Source organism: Ascaphus truei, chromosome 4 (assembly GCF_040206685.1).
Source record: "Ascaphus truei isolate aAscTru1 chromosome 4, aAscTru1.hap1, whole genome shotgun sequence".
Classification (NCBI taxonomy): domain Eukaryota; kingdom Metazoa; phylum Chordata; class Amphibia; order Anura; family Ascaphidae; genus Ascaphus; species Ascaphus truei.
In genome coordinates this window covers 78826766-78845510 of record NC_134486.1, presented here as the reverse complement: position 1 = coordinate 78845510, position 18745 = coordinate 78826766, and the positions used below count along the sequence as shown (strand labels likewise).

Here is an 18745-nt window from a genome sequence, read left to right as displayed (position 1 = left end):
GTAGAACCATTCACTTCAAATAATCTCTCCTCCCCAATATCTTTTTTTTCTCCATCATTTTTCAAACATCCAAAACCAAGTCGATATTCAGAACAAAAACATATTGTGTTTTAGCAGAACGAAAACACAAATATGTTTGGGAACAAAAAACACATAAAAAAATATCTAAAATAAAAAAAAACTAAACAAAATTGTGTTTTTGCAAAACTAAAAATTATAATCAAACACAAAAGTGTTTGAGAACCTGAAACCACAACGAAAACCAAAACACTGGTGAAAGTGCCCAAAATGTGCCCACTACAGTACATACAGTAGGTGGCCTGCTGTCATGTTATATGTTTCAGGTCAAATCTTGCATAGTACTTACATGTGGGGACAGTAGGAGATGCTGAATGTAATTAAACAGCTTATTGATAAAGCTTTTGTATGCAGTAAATATCGGTTTAATATATGAGAGCAGAAAATATACATTAAAAAAAATATGTGAACAAACTAAAATAGATCATTCCAAATGCTTTGGTAAATAGTTTTAATTGAAACAATTATATGGCAATGCATTTCTTTTGTTGGTTCTTTTTAGTTATGAGTCTAACCCTCTGTATGCAGAAAAGCCTGCTTCTAGCAAACAATTGCAGTAGCTGGAACAAAATAAAAGCTGACTAACAGTAGAAAGCAAAAGAACAGTGCCCTTGTGGCCTAATGCTTTGAAAGTTATTTCATTTCGTTAGTTATTGCAGATTGCATTCTGGACACAGTGGTCAGGGGACTTTTTATTCTTTGCCTGGTAGAAATTTGTTCAGATTGGTTTGGGTAGGAAGAGGAAAGCTCCACAGAGAGGAGTGTAAGTAACAGCAATATGTACAGATCTAGCTATTTGCGTGAAGTGCGCAAGGAGAAATATGAAAGGTCTGATGCTGTCGATGAACAAGAACAAAGTCTAGTGGATTTTAGCAACCTTGGCCTGTCACAAGCTCAAGGCTTAGAAAACTTGCAGGAGCTAAATGAGAGATTTGCCAACTATATAAATCGAGCTAGGGTTCTGGAACAAAGAAATGCCATCTTTAGGAAGCAGCTGGAGACCTTCCAGAGGATGGATGAGATTTCTGGCCTAGAAGAAGCATTTTCAGAACAGATTGAGCTGAACCGGCAGAGAATTCAGGAACTATCGTGTGATCGATCCAAACTTGAGAGGGAATACAAGGACTCTCAAAGAAGTCTTGACGAGTTTAGAAACAAGTAAGAAACGTAATGCGTCTCACTGTACAATAAACAGATAAAGTAATAATAATAATTAGTTAAAGGAAAAACATTAGAAAGCCCAGAGGTTTGATGTGTAGAGACAGAGGGGTAGAGTGGTCTCAGCTATGTATATTTTGAATGAAAATTATGGACTGTTTTGAATCTGATTATTTTGTTTATACTATAGCACAAAGGTGTGCACCAGTGCTTAATCAATAATCTAAATATCTAAATTGAATATGATTTCCAACATTTAAAATGAAGGAAATCAGCACAAAACCATTAATTGGTTTTATTTGCATACAGTACGTAAGTTACAAAAACATTCAGGGCATTGAATTTTTTTTAACTGTTGGTAGAATATGGCCTGAATATTATTAGTGAACGGTATGGTACTACTTTTCCTAAGGGGAAATGTTGCTCCCCAGAAACTTAGATTATTTTTTTGCACGTAATGGGAAAAATCATCATATCAAGTATATATGATAAAGTTCAATAAACAACCATGATGAGAAGAACATAATTGTGTCCATTGTGATATATTTTTAAGTTGGTGCATTATGGCCTTTGGAGGGTACAGTATTCCCCTTATAGAATAGCACCATAAAAGTTCATTCTTGAAGATATTTCTTTGAAATGTATGGGCGCCAATCCTACATTGAGCAATTTTTTGTGTAAGCTATGTTTGACACAGGCAAACTTTATTTGGACTGCACATAATTGTAGGGTGTGTGTGGTTTTTTTAGCACCATTGTACATTGCATAATAAATACATAACGTGCCAGTTGAACATGTCTTTCATTTTTGACATACACTGTAGAAATTAACCATATACCTGTACAGTAGTTAAACTATTTCACTACCTGTATTGAAGCTGTAGATCCTGTTTGATTTCTGAAATTTTTAGGGTGTTTTTTCTAAGCATTTTTTAATTCTACTATTCTGTCCGGACCTTTTCACTGAAGCAGTACATTTTAAGATCTCCTTACTACCTTTTCTTTGGGGGTCAGTATCAAATCGCCACCGCAAATGTGATCATTTTACCAAGCATAGGTGCATGAAATGTAAAAAATAAGATTTTACACTTTTTTGCATTTGATGCCAGGCATGATGGAGTGAGTGAAAGCACCCAATCACCAAATCCCTGCACTGTAATCCAGCAACAAAAAACTATTATAAACATAACTAAAATGAATAGAAAGTTCCAATTCAATCTTAGTGTAAATTGTGATTCCTTAAAGGGTCCCACTGCTCCATCAGTTTGGGTATTACAGGTTACAGTATGCATCGCCCACCTTCCCATTCTCTGCACCTCACCACAGCAATTAATTATCTAAAGTATTCAAAAACCTTAAAGGGATTTTGGAAGACACAGAAACAAATGACCTTCTATTGATTAAGTGGTTTATTAAACATACAAATACACATACTGTATTAGGCTCACACAGCCTCCGGTTGGATGTTACCAAAGCCTCTGTGAGCCCAATCTGGATATACAGGTATTGGCTGTTTTTTATTGATCAATTAAACATACAGTAAAAGAAATGTAAAAAAAACAACAACAAAAGGATATCCAAACGATATCCAAAGACTGCAAGAGAACATTTTACATATGATATTGGCTCCCACATTATCAGGGGATTCTCTGGAGATTATATTTCATTAACATAAAGAGTAAGCAAACATATACCATGGAATATAGAATATATGTTTCTTTAGAGTTTGTGTGTACCTACTGTAAAGATGTAGCCGTGTTTCAGTATAACAAAGATCGGGACTGAGTTACAAAATTCACAATGGCAGCCATTTTTAGAGGCTTCAAATATTTTGTACAGTAGATTATACATTTTCTATTTTGTGAAAAATAGTAAAGTAATTCACTATAAAATATGTTAAGACTTGTTGTTTTCTGTAAGTGTTGATGGGTTATTTTGTGACAAAACATAAACATGAAAAACAAAAAAACAAAATATATATATATATATATATATATATTGATACTTTACATTAAAGAGGCTATACGCCACAGGGGGAATATTGAACATAATCTTTGTTGCAAAATATCTTTAGACTGATCAAATAAAGAAAACTCCATTACAAGCAATGCTCTTTTTTTCTTTCATAAATGTATTATTTTTGCATATTATGGCCTCCCATTTTCCAGCATGTATCTTTTAATAAATAACCCCCATTTTAGGCATCTACTATTTGTCCATTTTATTTTGAGTTCCTCAAAAGTGCAGTTTTCCAAACGACGTAAATATGTATTGTGCTATTTTTACATAAAAAATATAACACTAGACAGTTGTACATACATTGCACAAAAGCTATTTCTAAACCAACAAATCAATATCAGATCTGCAACTATCCTGTTCCTGCACCATAAAATATTTTGTTTTACATTGTTCACACAGCTGAGATCTTGTCCTCTTTACTTGTTCAAGATATTTAAATCTATTGTTCCAATTTGAGTCATAATCTACCAAAGGGAATTGGGCGGGCAGGGAGGAACCCCTGCTCTAATCACATAGAGTGTAACACCGCCGATGGGTGTATTACTCTCTACGATAAGGTAGCCCTTCCTTTACAGTGTACATCTTGTTATGTCACCTTTTTATCATTAGTTAGTTGTCTGTCCACTTTATGTACCACCTATTTTATATTTTTCTCTACATAAAGTTTGATTTTTTTTAATACTACAATTTAACATCACTCACACTAGGTCTATTGAGTGCTCAACTACGTCGGACCCTTTTCCTTAGCTCTTACATTTCTAATTTGAGTCATCAACCATTTCCTAAGGAAATTTGCTATGATTTAATAAATAGCTAAATATGTTGCTCATGTAATGCATACATTTTTAAAGGGCTATTCTTGGAGGAATATTAAGAGAAATGTGTACAGTATATAGTATCCTAATATGTCATTTAATGTCACATCATTTGTATGATTCACAGATATGGAAATGAGTGCGAATATCAACTACTTCTTAAAGGCAGTCTTGAACGCCTTAATAAGGTAAGTTTAGTGTGATGAACAAATGTTAATTGCCTTATTTGTTTAGCTGATAGATAAAATTAAACATGATATTTGTTTAAGGAAAGCAAGTAAATTAAATTAAAGATGCAGTTCTCCCTAATTTGACCAGTTTTGAAAGTCACTAACCGAGTATTATTTAAAAAAAAATTCAAGCCATTTCTGATTTAATTTTTTTAAGAGTCCAAACCTGCAGAGATGTGTCCACATGGCAATTCCTGCTGTTTGTTTTCACTTTCTCCACTCCACCAGACCTGTTTTCCCTGCAGACAGCAAACATTTTGTATCTTAATCTCAGAAAACATTCTTGAAAGTCTACTAAGGTCACTAAGTAAGAGCGTTTTCGCCATATTCATTTTATGTTTTGTGATTATATTTAGAAATAAAATACATAATTAAAAAAAAAAAATCAGTGATCTGAAACTAGAGAGTTGAAAACAGACACACACTGTCCATTATTGTGAAGAGATCTGAAAAAGAAAGAAAAACAACATGCAGGGGAACATGCAGACCCGAACTGCTATTTAACAGCGACGTTTGCAAAATGCATTCACAAAGTGGAGCAAAAAGGTTTTTTTTAACTGTCATGCTATAGTGCAAGTTAAACTTTTTATTAAAACGTCAAATATACAGTAATGAAAGTAGTGACTGGCTTGATTTGCAGAGCACTGTATATTCCATGAGTAAAGCTGCCAAAGTTTGTTCATACAGAAGCCATTCTTGAGGCATATTTTAGTTTACCACCTTTCTATAGTGTTTGACTATTTGTGGCATTTCTCATTACTTGTACAAATTATCTTTCTATATCACTTATATATGTGTTACATATTCCCTAGACACATGGGACTAACAGGAGAGATAACCAACATTGGACATTATCTAGGAATAAAGCTCCCTTCTTTTCATGGGGAACTCGATCATTAGAACATTGACGTATACAGTATTTCAGCTCGTAGCCACGCACACAATAGAGGTTCACTATAATGACTTGAACTTGCCATACTATTTAGAGACGATACAGACTTATTCTATACCATAAATACAGAGTTGACACTCAGGATTTTTTTATCATGTCTTTAGATTGATTCTTTTGATATGTAATAAAAATGTATTATTTTGAGTCTATTATGAGGAGGCCTTCTTACAAGTGTACTGAATAGGGCTTTGTTCTTTCCACATATACGTTCCAATTCTCCCTTAGATGCACCCCTCCCTTCTACATTACTAAACACATTGAGTGGATCAGGGCATCAATATGGATTTATAAATTGCACACTTTAAGCCCTAATGCTCTAAATGAGGGCTTTACATTTACCCTAATTATTAACCAAATAATATTTCCAGTTTCAATTGATCAATGGGTGTATGTTGAAAGTAATGTATTTGTAATGTATGTATGATTGGTATAAATTATAGAATACATACACATTTGTGAATACTAATGCTGGGTTTATACTGTATTAATGTTTTCCAGCCATGTTACTTATCTGTAAGTTTACTGACTTTCTTAAATTACTAGATATTATTTTGACTTTGCTTTGAATTTTTACTTTGAATTTAGAATATATAATATTGTTACTTGATTGCATAGCCATTTGAAAATTAATCTCATCTCATCATCTCATTTAGTCTAGTGGGGATTGCAGTGATAGCTCTGAGATTGAGGGATTAATTTAGCATCTGAGTGATTTGAGCGTTTGGACTTACTACACTATCTGACTATTAAAGATGTCAGAGGTTAGAGTGGCCTCTGCCTATAATTGTCGTGGATATTGCTCCCCCTATGCTGTAGGAGTCGTTCCCTGTAAACATGAACAATTAATACAAAGTAGCATCTGACACTACCATCACCTCTTGACTAGTTCATGGTCCATGGTTAGAAAAAAGAAAAAACAGTTTAACAGTCTTGAGGGACACAACTATGGCTATATTGTATGCAGTTTTGTGCAGTAGGATTACATCTAGATCATCTGTCTCAAACTACTTCCTAGATATCCCTGTTGGATATACAATGTCCCCCTACCACTTCATCTCCTTCTTGCTTTTTAAATAGTACTGTATGTGTATTTGGATCTATATAATTGTGTAGCCAAGTGCCCCTGGCTATAGCCTTCTACTGACCTCAACACTATAAGTCCTGATAAGGACAGGAAGTGTTTGGGGTTAATCTCCTGTGCAGGGCCTAGCCTGCAGTTGCAGCCTGGTTAGGTACTATGTTGCCTTATCCAGGGGCAGGCCAAAACCGGCAGTTGGAGTATCCTACCTAGGGAAGGAACTGATTGGGTCACATGTACTGTATATGGTGTGATGCTTGTCAGTACCTGGACCTGCCTTGTTATGGGGAGGGGTTACAAGCTTTTCCCCAGGGTATAAAAGCTGGCACTCCACCAAATTGAGGGGGTAGATTATTGTACAGTGTGATACCCTTTTACCTTCAAGAGGCTCAAGGAGATTGGGAGGGGCTCCTGGGGCCTCAAGCCCCTAGTGTCTGCTCCACGGCTTGAGATGTATGATGCTGTTATGCAATAAACCTGCCATTGCCGATGGTGTGTGCTTGTTAGGAAGGAGTATTGCCTGTGGAGACCATCCTGCACTCAGCAGGATCTTCATGGGATGGAGGCGCTGCACCATAAAGAAACGGAGAAAGCCTGCCCTGTTGCTGCTGCCAAACTCCAACTGGGGAGAAACTCAGACCTCCTGAACCAGCAGGTGAGAGACAGCACTGGGGGAAAACATCCTTGTAGTGGCCATATCTTCCGTGGCTGCGGCACATGCCCCAGGGGGATGTGACTTGAAAGATAGCACCACCCGCGATGGGACTGCAGCTTTTGCTCCAATACTACGTGCTAGATCCACGAGTGGGATAGGGTGTTCAAACAGGGACCTGTACTTGAAAGGTAGCCCCCCACATTGGGACTATCCGCTTGCAGATGGGGAGGAAAAGAGTGCCTGAGGAGTATGCCAGTCATTGTGGCCACTTGAAACATAGCACACCCAATATGGAGCTCGTCCCAGGCACTGAGGAGAGTTCAGTGTCCCTGAGGAGGATCCTGGAGTCTGATCGCGGCTCCTGCCGAACATCAGAAGAACCACGTGGTGAAATGCAAGATGCAAACTCGTGGTTGCTAAATATCTGGGATTGGCGCCAAAGTCCATAGTCGTGCCCCTCTATTCCGACTGGGACTCCTGATTTCATCAGAGGGAGGAGTCGAGGTGCCAATGGCTCAGTGGGGGGGGGCGTGAGCGGATGTGTAGCCCGCCAAACCTAGACGCATGTGTTTATCAGTGCAGAAGGACGTATCTCTAATCTGTCCCCGCTTCTACCACCATGGATAACCTTCTTTTCCAGCGATGTGCACTGCCCGGAGGCATGCGCGGGGATCAGTTATACCATAGAGATGGACATAGAGCATTCTGGCGCCGCGCGCATGCGCGAAGACTATGATTCTTATTGGTCAACACACATCTCATGACGTCACGATTTGGCGCGAAATTAGGCAGTCAGCTGTATTTAAACTGTTGGTTTTAACTTCTTGATAAAGTTCCTCTGAACGAAACGCGTTGAAGGTTTGCTGCAGTCTCACATTATGAATTGTTGAATAAAGGACTTATTTTCTTGCAAGACCTGCTCCTCCTTTACTGCTGTGCGCTGCACACACTGGCTTTGGAATCACATTCTAATGATGTGAGACAGAGATGAAAAATTCCTGCACTATGTATGCCTGATTTGCGGTTGCCCGGTGACGCGAGATAGGAGACGATGCCTATTGCCTACAGTGCGATGTAGCCTATCTGCAACTGTGGCTGCCGGCCTATATCAGCCTTATCCCCGGCTGAGATGTCCAACTAATCCGTAAACTCCAACGAGTGGCGGAGACTTCCTTTGCGGACACAGAGAGGGATCTCTTCCACTCCGGCCATGACGCTTCTGCATTGTCTTTTGTGTGGAATACTACAACCCCAGCCCGGACTAAGGAGCGGAGTCCCTGGGCAATCACCACCTCCCAAAGAGTTGTGTTGCCAGCCCGGCAGAGCCACGAGACCCTAAGGAGGACTCACCTGTCTCCATGCTGACCGGGGTAAGAGGTCCTAAGTCCTTCTCGTTCACCTTGGCAGGGGTGTTGCCCAGTTTTGTCCAGCCAAAAGAGCCCTGCTGGACGCTCTCCACCCTTTATCCGTGACTGATCTTACCCATGACGTAACACCGATGGGGATTCCAGCATCCAGGCAGACGATCGTCGAGGGTGCGTCCATCAAAGAGGTACCGGATGGTGCCTCCATCGCACCTGAGATGACGACTGTCTCTTCGGATCCAGCGCCCAATGACTAACTGGCCGTGGTGCTCCAGGATATTGACCCAGCATTGTCAGCGAGCCACAAGAATGCCCACCGCTTCCTACAGTGGCACAAGGAGATGCAGCAGGCCAGAACCCGCGTGGAAGCCTATGTGGCCGCTGCTGAGGAGCATGTGGATGAATATCTATGATGCGAGAGGGCCCGTGAGCGTTTTTCAGCTCCGCAGACCAAGGCAGAGGCGTCCCCGATCAGCGTACCGGATGTACTACTACTTTTGTTGCTGCTTCTACAGCTCCTCCGGCACTGCTGGTGGGGGCCATTCCCACTGATGTTCCCAGTCATCGGGATCTTCCGAGTGACCCTCCTGCTCCGGTGTGTACCTCCGCAGTGCAATTTATGGTGTTGTGGTGCCGGGAGATGGAGCGAGATTGATCGCTGGTTAAGGCCATCACTGAGGCCAGGGTCCCGAGGCTCTGGCCTAAATGGCTCAGACCCAAACTTTCTAATGTCTAAATCCACTCGAGGGCATGGACAATTGTCTGCTTTCATTCGAGCAAGCTATGCTCACATAGAAGTGGAGTGTGATCCGCCCAAATTGTCTTATTTTACTACTGACAGGGTTGAGGCTCAGGACATTGTTCTTGCTCCGGGAACGGAGTTGGCTGATGCTAAGTCAGTTGTAAACAAGGAGGTGCCAGCCCAATTCCCCACTGCCCGTTCTACCATCCCCACCACCTGCCCAGAGATCACTGCCCTAGATAACAATCGTCCCCTGTCCCCTCAGCCACGGTAACCTACCATGACGGTAACACCAAAGTGTAATATTGGAAAAGTATATAATATGTATGCATCTGATGACGCTAATGATGTGTACAAGTGGTGGGATCCTATGTTCAGGGGTTATTTACTGCATTTAAACAGGACATGATTTGTTCAGGAGAGGGGCGACCAGGTAGATCACTGGTGGGATAATGGCAAGTTTACTTTAGAGCAAGAGGCGGACATAATGAGGAAACGTAACCAATGTATGGATCAGGAGCTACTTTTACAACCAGAGAAGGAGGATGATTTGTATTCTTCCCTCTGGGATGGACCACTATTCTGGGTATTGCTGGGCAGGGCGTGTGGGCACAATCTTATGGAGTAGCCATGCAGAGAGAGTCCTAGTCCAGCGTTTTAGGCATTCTCATGGGTATGATTACTCTTATCTCCCTGAAGAGCTCATGAGATCCACCGAGGCTCATAGGGATGAGTGGGTAAGGATGGCAGTGATTGAATATATGGTTCCTAAATATAATACGACAGCTGTATTTAGGGAAGGTTGCGCTTAGTATCTGGTTAAGGTCTGGCAGGTGGGACGCAATATTCATCTAGACCGAGTAGAATACGTTAGTGAGTATGGCATGCTATTCCATAACAGTGCCCGATAAGGAGGGTAAGCGTGTCTGGAAACCAGACCCTGATCACTACTATTGATACAGCAGGGGCAGTACTGCAATTTGTAAAGGGAGATAATCAGGGATATACTGCATATTGAGTCAGGAGTTAATTACAACAGGAACGGTACTGCAACCGAGCGAAAGATTAACTTGGTTAAGAGGAAACAGTTATGCCACCATTGTATTGTATTGTAATGTATTGAGTTCTATGTGTTTTATAATTCTGTGGGCCGGCACAATTATTGATGGTGCATTATTATGCTCCTCATGCAGGGTCGTGAGGAGGATTTTCACCAGAGGGAGGATGTAGCCAAGTGCCCCTGGCTATTGCCTTCAACTGGCCTCAACACTATAAATCCTGATAGGATCAGGCAGTGTTGGGGTTAATCTCTTTGAGCCCCCCACTTGATTTTTGTCTGTCCCTTAGCTACCATAGCTTTTTGGTTTAGCTCTGCATATTTTGCATATTTCATTTTGACATTCTGATACTGTATACCCATAAAAGAGGTATCTATCTGTGTGTCATTCTCAATTCACAGTGATGCTCCCATGCTCCTCTAATATGAGCTGCTGTGGATTCATATAATTCTTCTGATACTTTTAGTTATGGGAAATTAGTTGAGTGATTTTTTTTCTTCCTTATTGATTTATTTGAGCCGGTATTGCATCAGGCGTACAAGAGGAAGAACTTAATACATAGCCAACTTGTTGTAGGGATAGCATTTAAGAGCAGTTCCCCTTCCCCTCCTATATTTTAATCCAAATGATAATAATGGTGCATGAGTATTCCCCATCTCTTGTCCTTTTAAGGTAACCTAGCTGCTCCAAGAATACAAATATTTTGTATAATTGCCCTATACTTTCCTTTATAAATGTAGATCACATATTCCATTTTTAAATTCTCTAGTAATTTTCAAATTTACAGAAATATTGGAAGGCTTTGCATTTTTTCCTAAGTTCACAAAAAACAAAAAAACTACCGTATACAGTACATTAATCACACATACTTTACAAGGGCAATGAACAATAATTCGTATTCATATATGTCAGTGACTGTACATTTTGCTTACATTAGCAAACACATTTGGCAAGTATCTTTAGAGGGGCCTACTCCAGCATTTAGGATGGGGATGCTTGACTGGGTGGCCATGACACCCCACTTCATTTGAGGGGTGAGTTTCTTTGCTGCCAAGTTATGGAGCATTGGTGAGGGTGATGACATGCCCATTCTTTCAGCAGGAACGGGAAACCCATCAGAGGAAATTTGGGTTCCATGTACTGCAGTTGCTGGGTCCTTTTTTCCACTAGACCTGGGACAACTTTCTCTGCTACCTCCCCCTGTCATTGCCACTGGGTATGATAATTGGACAATTGAACACTTAACACAGATTCTTCCATTCTGCTTTTAATATATATAGACTAAGTACAATTTAATGTATATGTTAAGTATAAGATACAAAAACCTAAATTTCCTTAATTTCCTAAAGGATCTGCAGTACATTGCTTTGTATTGTTTTGCAGTCTTGTCTCCTTGGTTACATTTGTGTTAAGTGTAAGAATGTCTAATTTTCCTGGGTCTAGCAATGAATTCATTAGTTGAAGTAGCAGGTTTGTGTAATTAGCTGGTATGCAAAGAAAATGGGTCTTTCCACATGAATATGATCTTAGCATTACTGATTTAACATATTTACTCATTTCACTGTATGACTACCAGTGATCATATTAATTCATATAATCATGACCAGTGCAGGCCCTCGTCTCCCTTTGAATTAATTAAACACTTTGGAGAAACAAGGCCACATTAAATTATATTAAAAAACTGGTTTCACAGACTGCCTATTAATGATCTTGACCCTATTGTGTTGCAGTTTCAGTGTTGCAGCTCATGATCCCCACTGCTGCTGGAACTCAGAACAGTAAATGTATTAGTAATGTTTAACACACCCCATGCCGAACGGAAGGGGCATGACCTACTGTATAACAACCATTACTTTTCAACTTACCAAATAATTGGACCCCAGCCTGGCAAGTCAACTTCATCACAGTCAAGGCCATTAAACCCCATCAAACTGAACACATTCTCTTGACCCCTTTTCAAACCAATTTATCAAGCACCGCTAATGCTGGCGAGTGGTCATTTTGGCCTAATAGGGATACTTTAGAAAACTCTGGTTCCGAATGGTATAGTGATATATTCACAAATTATCCAACATTTTAGTCTTGTTTCACCTTCAACCATAACATTATTACTGTTGAGTAATTAGCATTCATAGTGCTAATGAAATATCACTTTAGGCCAAACTATAAAACTAAATATAGGGAATACAGTATACATTCTCCAGCATAAAGCTGTATGTTAAAATACCACAACACTATTCTGTTATACCAGACCATTGACTCAAATGTGGGAAAAACATACAGTGTTAGGAGGCGCCGCAGATCGGCTGGTTCCTTTGGTCTGCGGATTTCCGCGGATCAATCTCAAAAGGGGCGATTCGCCTTGTCTGTTTTTTGTTGTTGTTTTTTTTAATCATTGACAATCCAATCTATGGATTCCTTAATCCTTAATCTTTTAAGAATCCAATCTTCGGATTAATCTTGGATTGGTAAAATCCACCAGCGGATTGTATCCAATGGTGTTTTTTGATAAATCAGCATGGATTGAAACGGGCACAATCCGTCGACGGATTTTAGACTGCAGAATGGATTTTGAATGGAAAGCTCGGGAAATTCTGCAAAACGGATTTTGACAGTTTCGGCTATCTCTAGTTAGGAGCATTATGACTTAGTTCAGCTGAAGATGTATGCATGTACAGTACTGTACTTTAACCCCAAACCACTAACACACAGAATGGTAAGAAATGTTAAGTTCATTAGGGTAAAATTAGATCAAGAATCAATAAAGATGACTAACCCCAAAAAACAAGCAATTGTCATTGAAGTAAAGTAAGCTTTGCAAAAAAATAAGCAACCAAAAAGAATCAGGAATGTGTGCCACTATACGGTAAGTGGAACAAATATAATACTGATGTAGCACCATAGTTGGTCGCAATCGGCACAGATTACACTATTATTGCTATTTTGCGCTATTATCCAGATCTGGATAATAGGGATTTTGCCCATTACTGTACTGTATGTGTTGGGGTGGGGGGATGTTTGGGGTAGTGGGGGGAGTAGCAAAGTGCCCATTCATTGCATTTGAGGTTATCTTTGGCCCCACTGAGGGCATATATAACCAGACTGGCAATCAATGTGTGTATTAGATAGTATTGGTTGTTGTATTTTATGTTTGTTGGGGTACTGGGGGTGGGTGAAGGAGATAATTGCCCAGGGTGGGTGGTTAGGCCTCTCGACTTTGAAGTGTGAGGGGTTAACCCCTTTATTACCTTAGCGGTTACAACCGCTAAAGTAATGAAGAGGTTCAATCCTCCCACAACCTTCCCAATAGGCCTAACCACCCACCCTGGGGGAACTACCTCCATCACCCACCTCCTCAAACCCTAATAAACCAGGTACTAGAGTTTAACCACTTCATTACCTTAGCGGCTAGCCACTACGGTAATGGATCTGCATTTATTTTATTTTGATAACACAATATTGAAGCAGGGGGTCTGCGCAGCTGAATCGCATTCATTTCACGCTGGAGGACCCCTGCTACCCAAGTTACTGGCCCCGGTATGGGGTGCTGGTATATCTCTGCATTGTTTAAATGTCCCAGTCATATGACCGGGATATTGAAACATGGTGGACTTACCGGCACCCCATACTCCCATATACACCCCTTAGACTCCTTGTTCCTTGATGGAATAACACATTGTTAACCATTAACACTTTTGTTATGTGTTTATTAGTATAATTCAATGTTTAATTTTAATTTATATGTTTCATATAAGGAATATATTGTTATTTCATTTTTTATATGTAGTAACTATTTGACCAATAAGGGTATTTTTATTAGAGCTAGATGTATTTTGTCTGTCAGTTAACTCATCCCAACATATGAATTACATCCATTTTTATTTTTAGAGTGTAATGTAGTTTTAACTATGTAATTTTATGTGTTTTGTATATGAATTAAGTGATTTAGATCCTCCCACATTAAGTGTTTATCTCCATATATTATGGTTCCTAATTTGCCTCTTTTGCTGTCAGCCATTGGTAGTATCTATTCAATTGAGCAGCACCCTATTAGCACATTAAGGGTTAAAACATCACCTTGCGATTAATCATTAATCACTGGACTGGCTGTATAAAAGAGCAGGACTTTTACCCATGATTCATCAGCCCTTTGAGAAAGTCGCCGATTGGTGACGAAACGCGTCAGGGAAACGCGATTACGTCACGAAGACGCTGCGCACGCGCACGAGGCCATACCAAGCGCGGGAAGATTACAGCGGCCATTCGGAGTGGAGAGCTGAATTGGAACAGCATACAGACGGTATAACGGCGTCCTTATCCGGTTGGCGGCGATCTTGATCAGCTATCTGGAAGTGACTTCGCCCAGCAGTACCGGATTGGTGATATAATTCACAAACTGCATTTTAAAACTTTTTATCTTGTGAGTGCGATTCCCCCCCCCCCTTCCATCCCTTCCCTAATTTTATAATAAATTACGCAGTATTATGCTATGGGGCGTGCGCTCTCTCTCTTTTTCAGTTTGTAGATATCCGTGGAGGTGGTTTATCCCTTGTGAGAGCAGCAGAAGATCCCTTGCACATATCCTATACCTCCTATTATGGACTGATTATTGAAGGACTGGTTGGATTTTATATTATAACTTTACACTTATTTTTCATTTTTTCATTTTTCCACTTTTTTAGCACTTTTTGCACACTTTTTATTTTTATTTTTTACTCACATTAATGTAATATTCCATGGTGTTGTTTTAAGATTATTTGTTTATTATGCTTAGTATATAATAGTTTATTCACATATGTTCATCTTGATTTTTAACACATTTAGGAATCTTACACACTTTTTCGTATACAAGATATTAGCACTACAGTTTATTAATATACATAGCAATAGAGTATTCTTTTTGGCGCCACATTTTTTGTTTTTTTATATATATATATATATATAATGCAGAATAAATGAGTTCTTCAGTATTAGGGGATACTTTTTTTTTATTGGACTAACAATTTATGTCATAGGACAAGCTTTCGAGAGTTCTCCACTCTTCCTCAGGTCGGCAACTGGACTAACACGGCTATTTTCTGCTTTATATACTGTATATATATATGTGTATATATATATATGTATGTAGCCCGGCTTCCCTCCCTCTCTGGGGAAGATGTACTACTGGCTACTGCTGTCTGTGGTGCGTGCATATCTATGAGGGTCCAGGAGAGCAGAGTGATTCGCGATGGTGTGGGGAACAGGACAAGCTTTTGATGATCTTTAGGTTCCACTAATGGTGTCAGCACCTCCAGCTCCAGTGGGCTCCAGGTTTTCCAGAGACAGTCCCCACCAGAACAGACGTCTCCCATATCCCTGCCCAATAGACTGTAGACTCAGGCAGTGGTATACAAAAAGGGATGCTTTATTGAGCAGTCACTGCAGATTTTATACAGTGGATGCAGATAGATGTCAGAGTGTCCCAGGCCTCTGGATGGTGCTGGGCTCTCTGGTAGACTTGAGACCTATAATATCTCTTTTGCATCCTCACCCCAGGAGTGTGGGAGCTCAGCTTCTTGCTTCCTCACCCAAGAAGGGTGGGAGCTAAACTGCTATAATTTAGCACTTCCTCTCTGATATACCAGAAGGGGAGGGCACAAGGTCTGCAACATGATTGGTTATACACAGACCCCTGTGTCACCAACACTCCTGTCACTCAGAGAGTCAGCTTGAGGGGGGGGGCAATGCCCTTAGAATAGCCTGCCACAGCCTGTAGCTATAGAGACATACAAGCAATGGGGGAGCGTGGGATTAAAAAAACATTTGACAATAAAAAACAATAAAATACAATAAAATTAATGTGGTTACAACAATATTGCTGGGGGTTGGTGAAAATATTAAATACACTTACACGGCCATGTGCAAGCGGACACGGTAATGTGGTTTCTTTAAGCAATTCCAGTCACTCCCAACAACAGGTAATGGTGGTTTAGAGGGTTTTGAAATAAATATATAAATATATCTGTACTCACACGGCCATGTGTGAGTCCTTGCAGGAAATTGGTAACTTTGGGGTTAAATTAACCCATCTGCATCTCCCCCCAGTGTAGACTCTTCTTTGTTTGCAACCAACGTGGGATTCTAACTCCAGTCTTGGGCATCAGATGGGGACTCTCCCCAGTGGTGGTAGTAGGGGGGGGAGTAGGTAGAGAAAGTGAGGCACGTTGTCAGTGGGGTTTAAAACACATTTATTAGTTTTAAAAGCAATTGGTACAACAAGACTCACATACATACATAGTGGTTGGACCCCTGGCCTCCTCGTGCAGTCCAGGATACAGTTTAAGCAGCCGTTATTGCCAATCACGCGTCCGTGATGCAGGAGGAAAAAAAACAAAACTTTTTCTCCTTATCTGCAATGGCTGCCTGGTTGATCCGGCTACGGGAGCCACGTTGGGCCAAATTCAGCAGGAACTTTAGAGCTACGCGTTTCGTCGAATCATCGACTTCCTCAGGCTCATATGAGCCTGAGGAAGTCGATGATTCGACGAAACGCGTAGCTCTAAAGTTCCTGCTGAATTTGGCCCAACGTGGCTCCCGTAGCCGGATCAACCAGGCAGCCATTGCAGATAAGGAGAAAAAGTTTTGTTTTTTTTCCTCCTGCATCACGGACGCGTGATTGGCAATAACGGCTGCTTAAACTGTATCCTGGACTGCACGAGGAGGCCAGGGGTCCAACCACTATGTATGTATGTGAGTCTTGTTGTACCAATTGCTTTTAAAACTAATAAATGTGTTTTAAACCCCACTGACAACGTGCCTCACTTTCTCTACCTACTCCCCCCCCTACTACCACCACTGGGGAGAGTCCCCATCTGATGCCCAAGACTGGAGTTAGAATCCCACGTTGGTTGCAAACAAAGAAGAGTCTACACTGGGGGGAGATGCAGATGGGTTAATTTAACCCCAAAGTTACCAATTTCCTGCAAGGACTCACACATGGCCGTGTGAGTACAGATATATTTATATATTTATTTCAAAACCCTCTAAACCACCATTACCTGTTGTTGGGAGTGACTGGAATTGCTTAAAGAAACCACATTACCGTGTCCGCTTGCACATGGCCGTGTAAGTGTATTTAATATTTTCACCAACCCCCAGCAATATTGTTGTAACCACATTAATTTTATTGTATTTTATTGTTTTTTATTGTCAAATGTTTTTTTAATCCCACGCTCCCCCATTGCTTGTATGTCTCTATATCTTTAAAAGGGTTCCGGATTAACCCTTCCCTGGGGTTGCAGCAGAGGGGAACTCCATGCTGGCTCAAAGCATCTGTCATAGAGCCGTGGTCTAACTTACTGCCACATTGTAAGCACACCTCATATATTAAGCTTAAGGTAAGCGCCAGGTTTTTTCCTACAGCCTGTAGCTACTAAGGACTTACGTGACAGGAGGCAGAGAGTCAGTCTGGACCAGCCATCGCTATATATACTGTAAATATATATATTATATATATATATATATATATATATATATAGACCATAAGATACCGGTTGCAACATGATATCAAGGGACAGCACGCAGGTAAGTAAATCAAAAATGTTCTATATTTGATAGAAGACACAAAAACCGACGTTTCGGTCCCCCAGTGGGACCTTTCTCAAGGTGGTGCGATGCCGGCTGTGCATTGGATTCTATATATATATATATATATATATATATATATATATATATATATATATATATATATATATTAGACATAAACCTTGAAAATGGGAAATATCATTGTAAGAGTACTAAATAAGCATCACTTAGTGCCTTAGTATACCATGTGTGCATAAGTCGTGCTACAGTCTTATAGACACCAGAATTATATCTTAAAGCTCTTGACCTGCCATTGATCTGGCTTATATAAACCTGCACTGCTTTGCAATGATAAACATACCACAAAAAGCAACTTTCAGCTGTATACAATCAACTGTGGTATGGTCAGTTTCCAGGCACTTAAGCTACTGAAAAAACACATGGCATGAGTGCTGCTGAACATTTTGGACCCGCATTATGAAGAATTATTGAAGAATTATTGGGCAGAAAGGAAATAGTCTAGATATTGGATGACAGAATACCTCCTACAGTAGATAAAACAGGATGACCTCTGTAACTGACTTGAATCTGTGGAAGCATTTTAAATGTGTCAAAGTATTCGTGATACAGCAATATTACTGAGACAAAAATTAAAGCGAATACAAACTACCAATAAGTTGGCAAATAGACTTGAATCATGTTTCTTGAGGCCAGAATGAGGTGGAATTCCACTGTTCAAAGTTTCCTGACTCACACCAAGACTAATAGTATAATGTTACCAGTACCAGTAACCAACTCAAGAGATCCATTATTATGATTAATATTTAAAGGATGAAAGTACATCACCACCAATGGTCCAAATCTTGAAAAGGAAAGAAACTGAAGCAGAAGAGAAACTCCAACAGGTTGGCCAAAGAAGCCATTATTAGTGATCAACATTTTTTAATATTATTGGTCACCAATACTACTTTCATGTACCATATTCAAAGGAATCATATCAGTTGTTCAGTGATTCCACCAGCTCAACAGTACCT

General features: G+C 40.1%; 1 protein-coding gene across 1 annotated transcript in view; it reads left to right on the top strand.

Moving 5' to 3' along the window:
* The first annotated feature begins 719 nt into the window (after positions 1-719).
* Positions 720-18745, top strand: part of BFSP1 (beaded filament structural protein 1) — a 53380-nt gene continuing 35354 nt past the window's right edge. The window contains exons 1-2 of the mRNA XM_075596081.1: positions 720-1236; positions 4197-4257. Of these exons, the coding sequence (XP_075452196.1) occupies positions 857-1236; positions 4197-4257 (441 nt within the window). The 5' untranslated portion in view covers positions 720-856. The remainder of the gene's footprint in view (positions 1237-4196; positions 4258-18745) is intronic.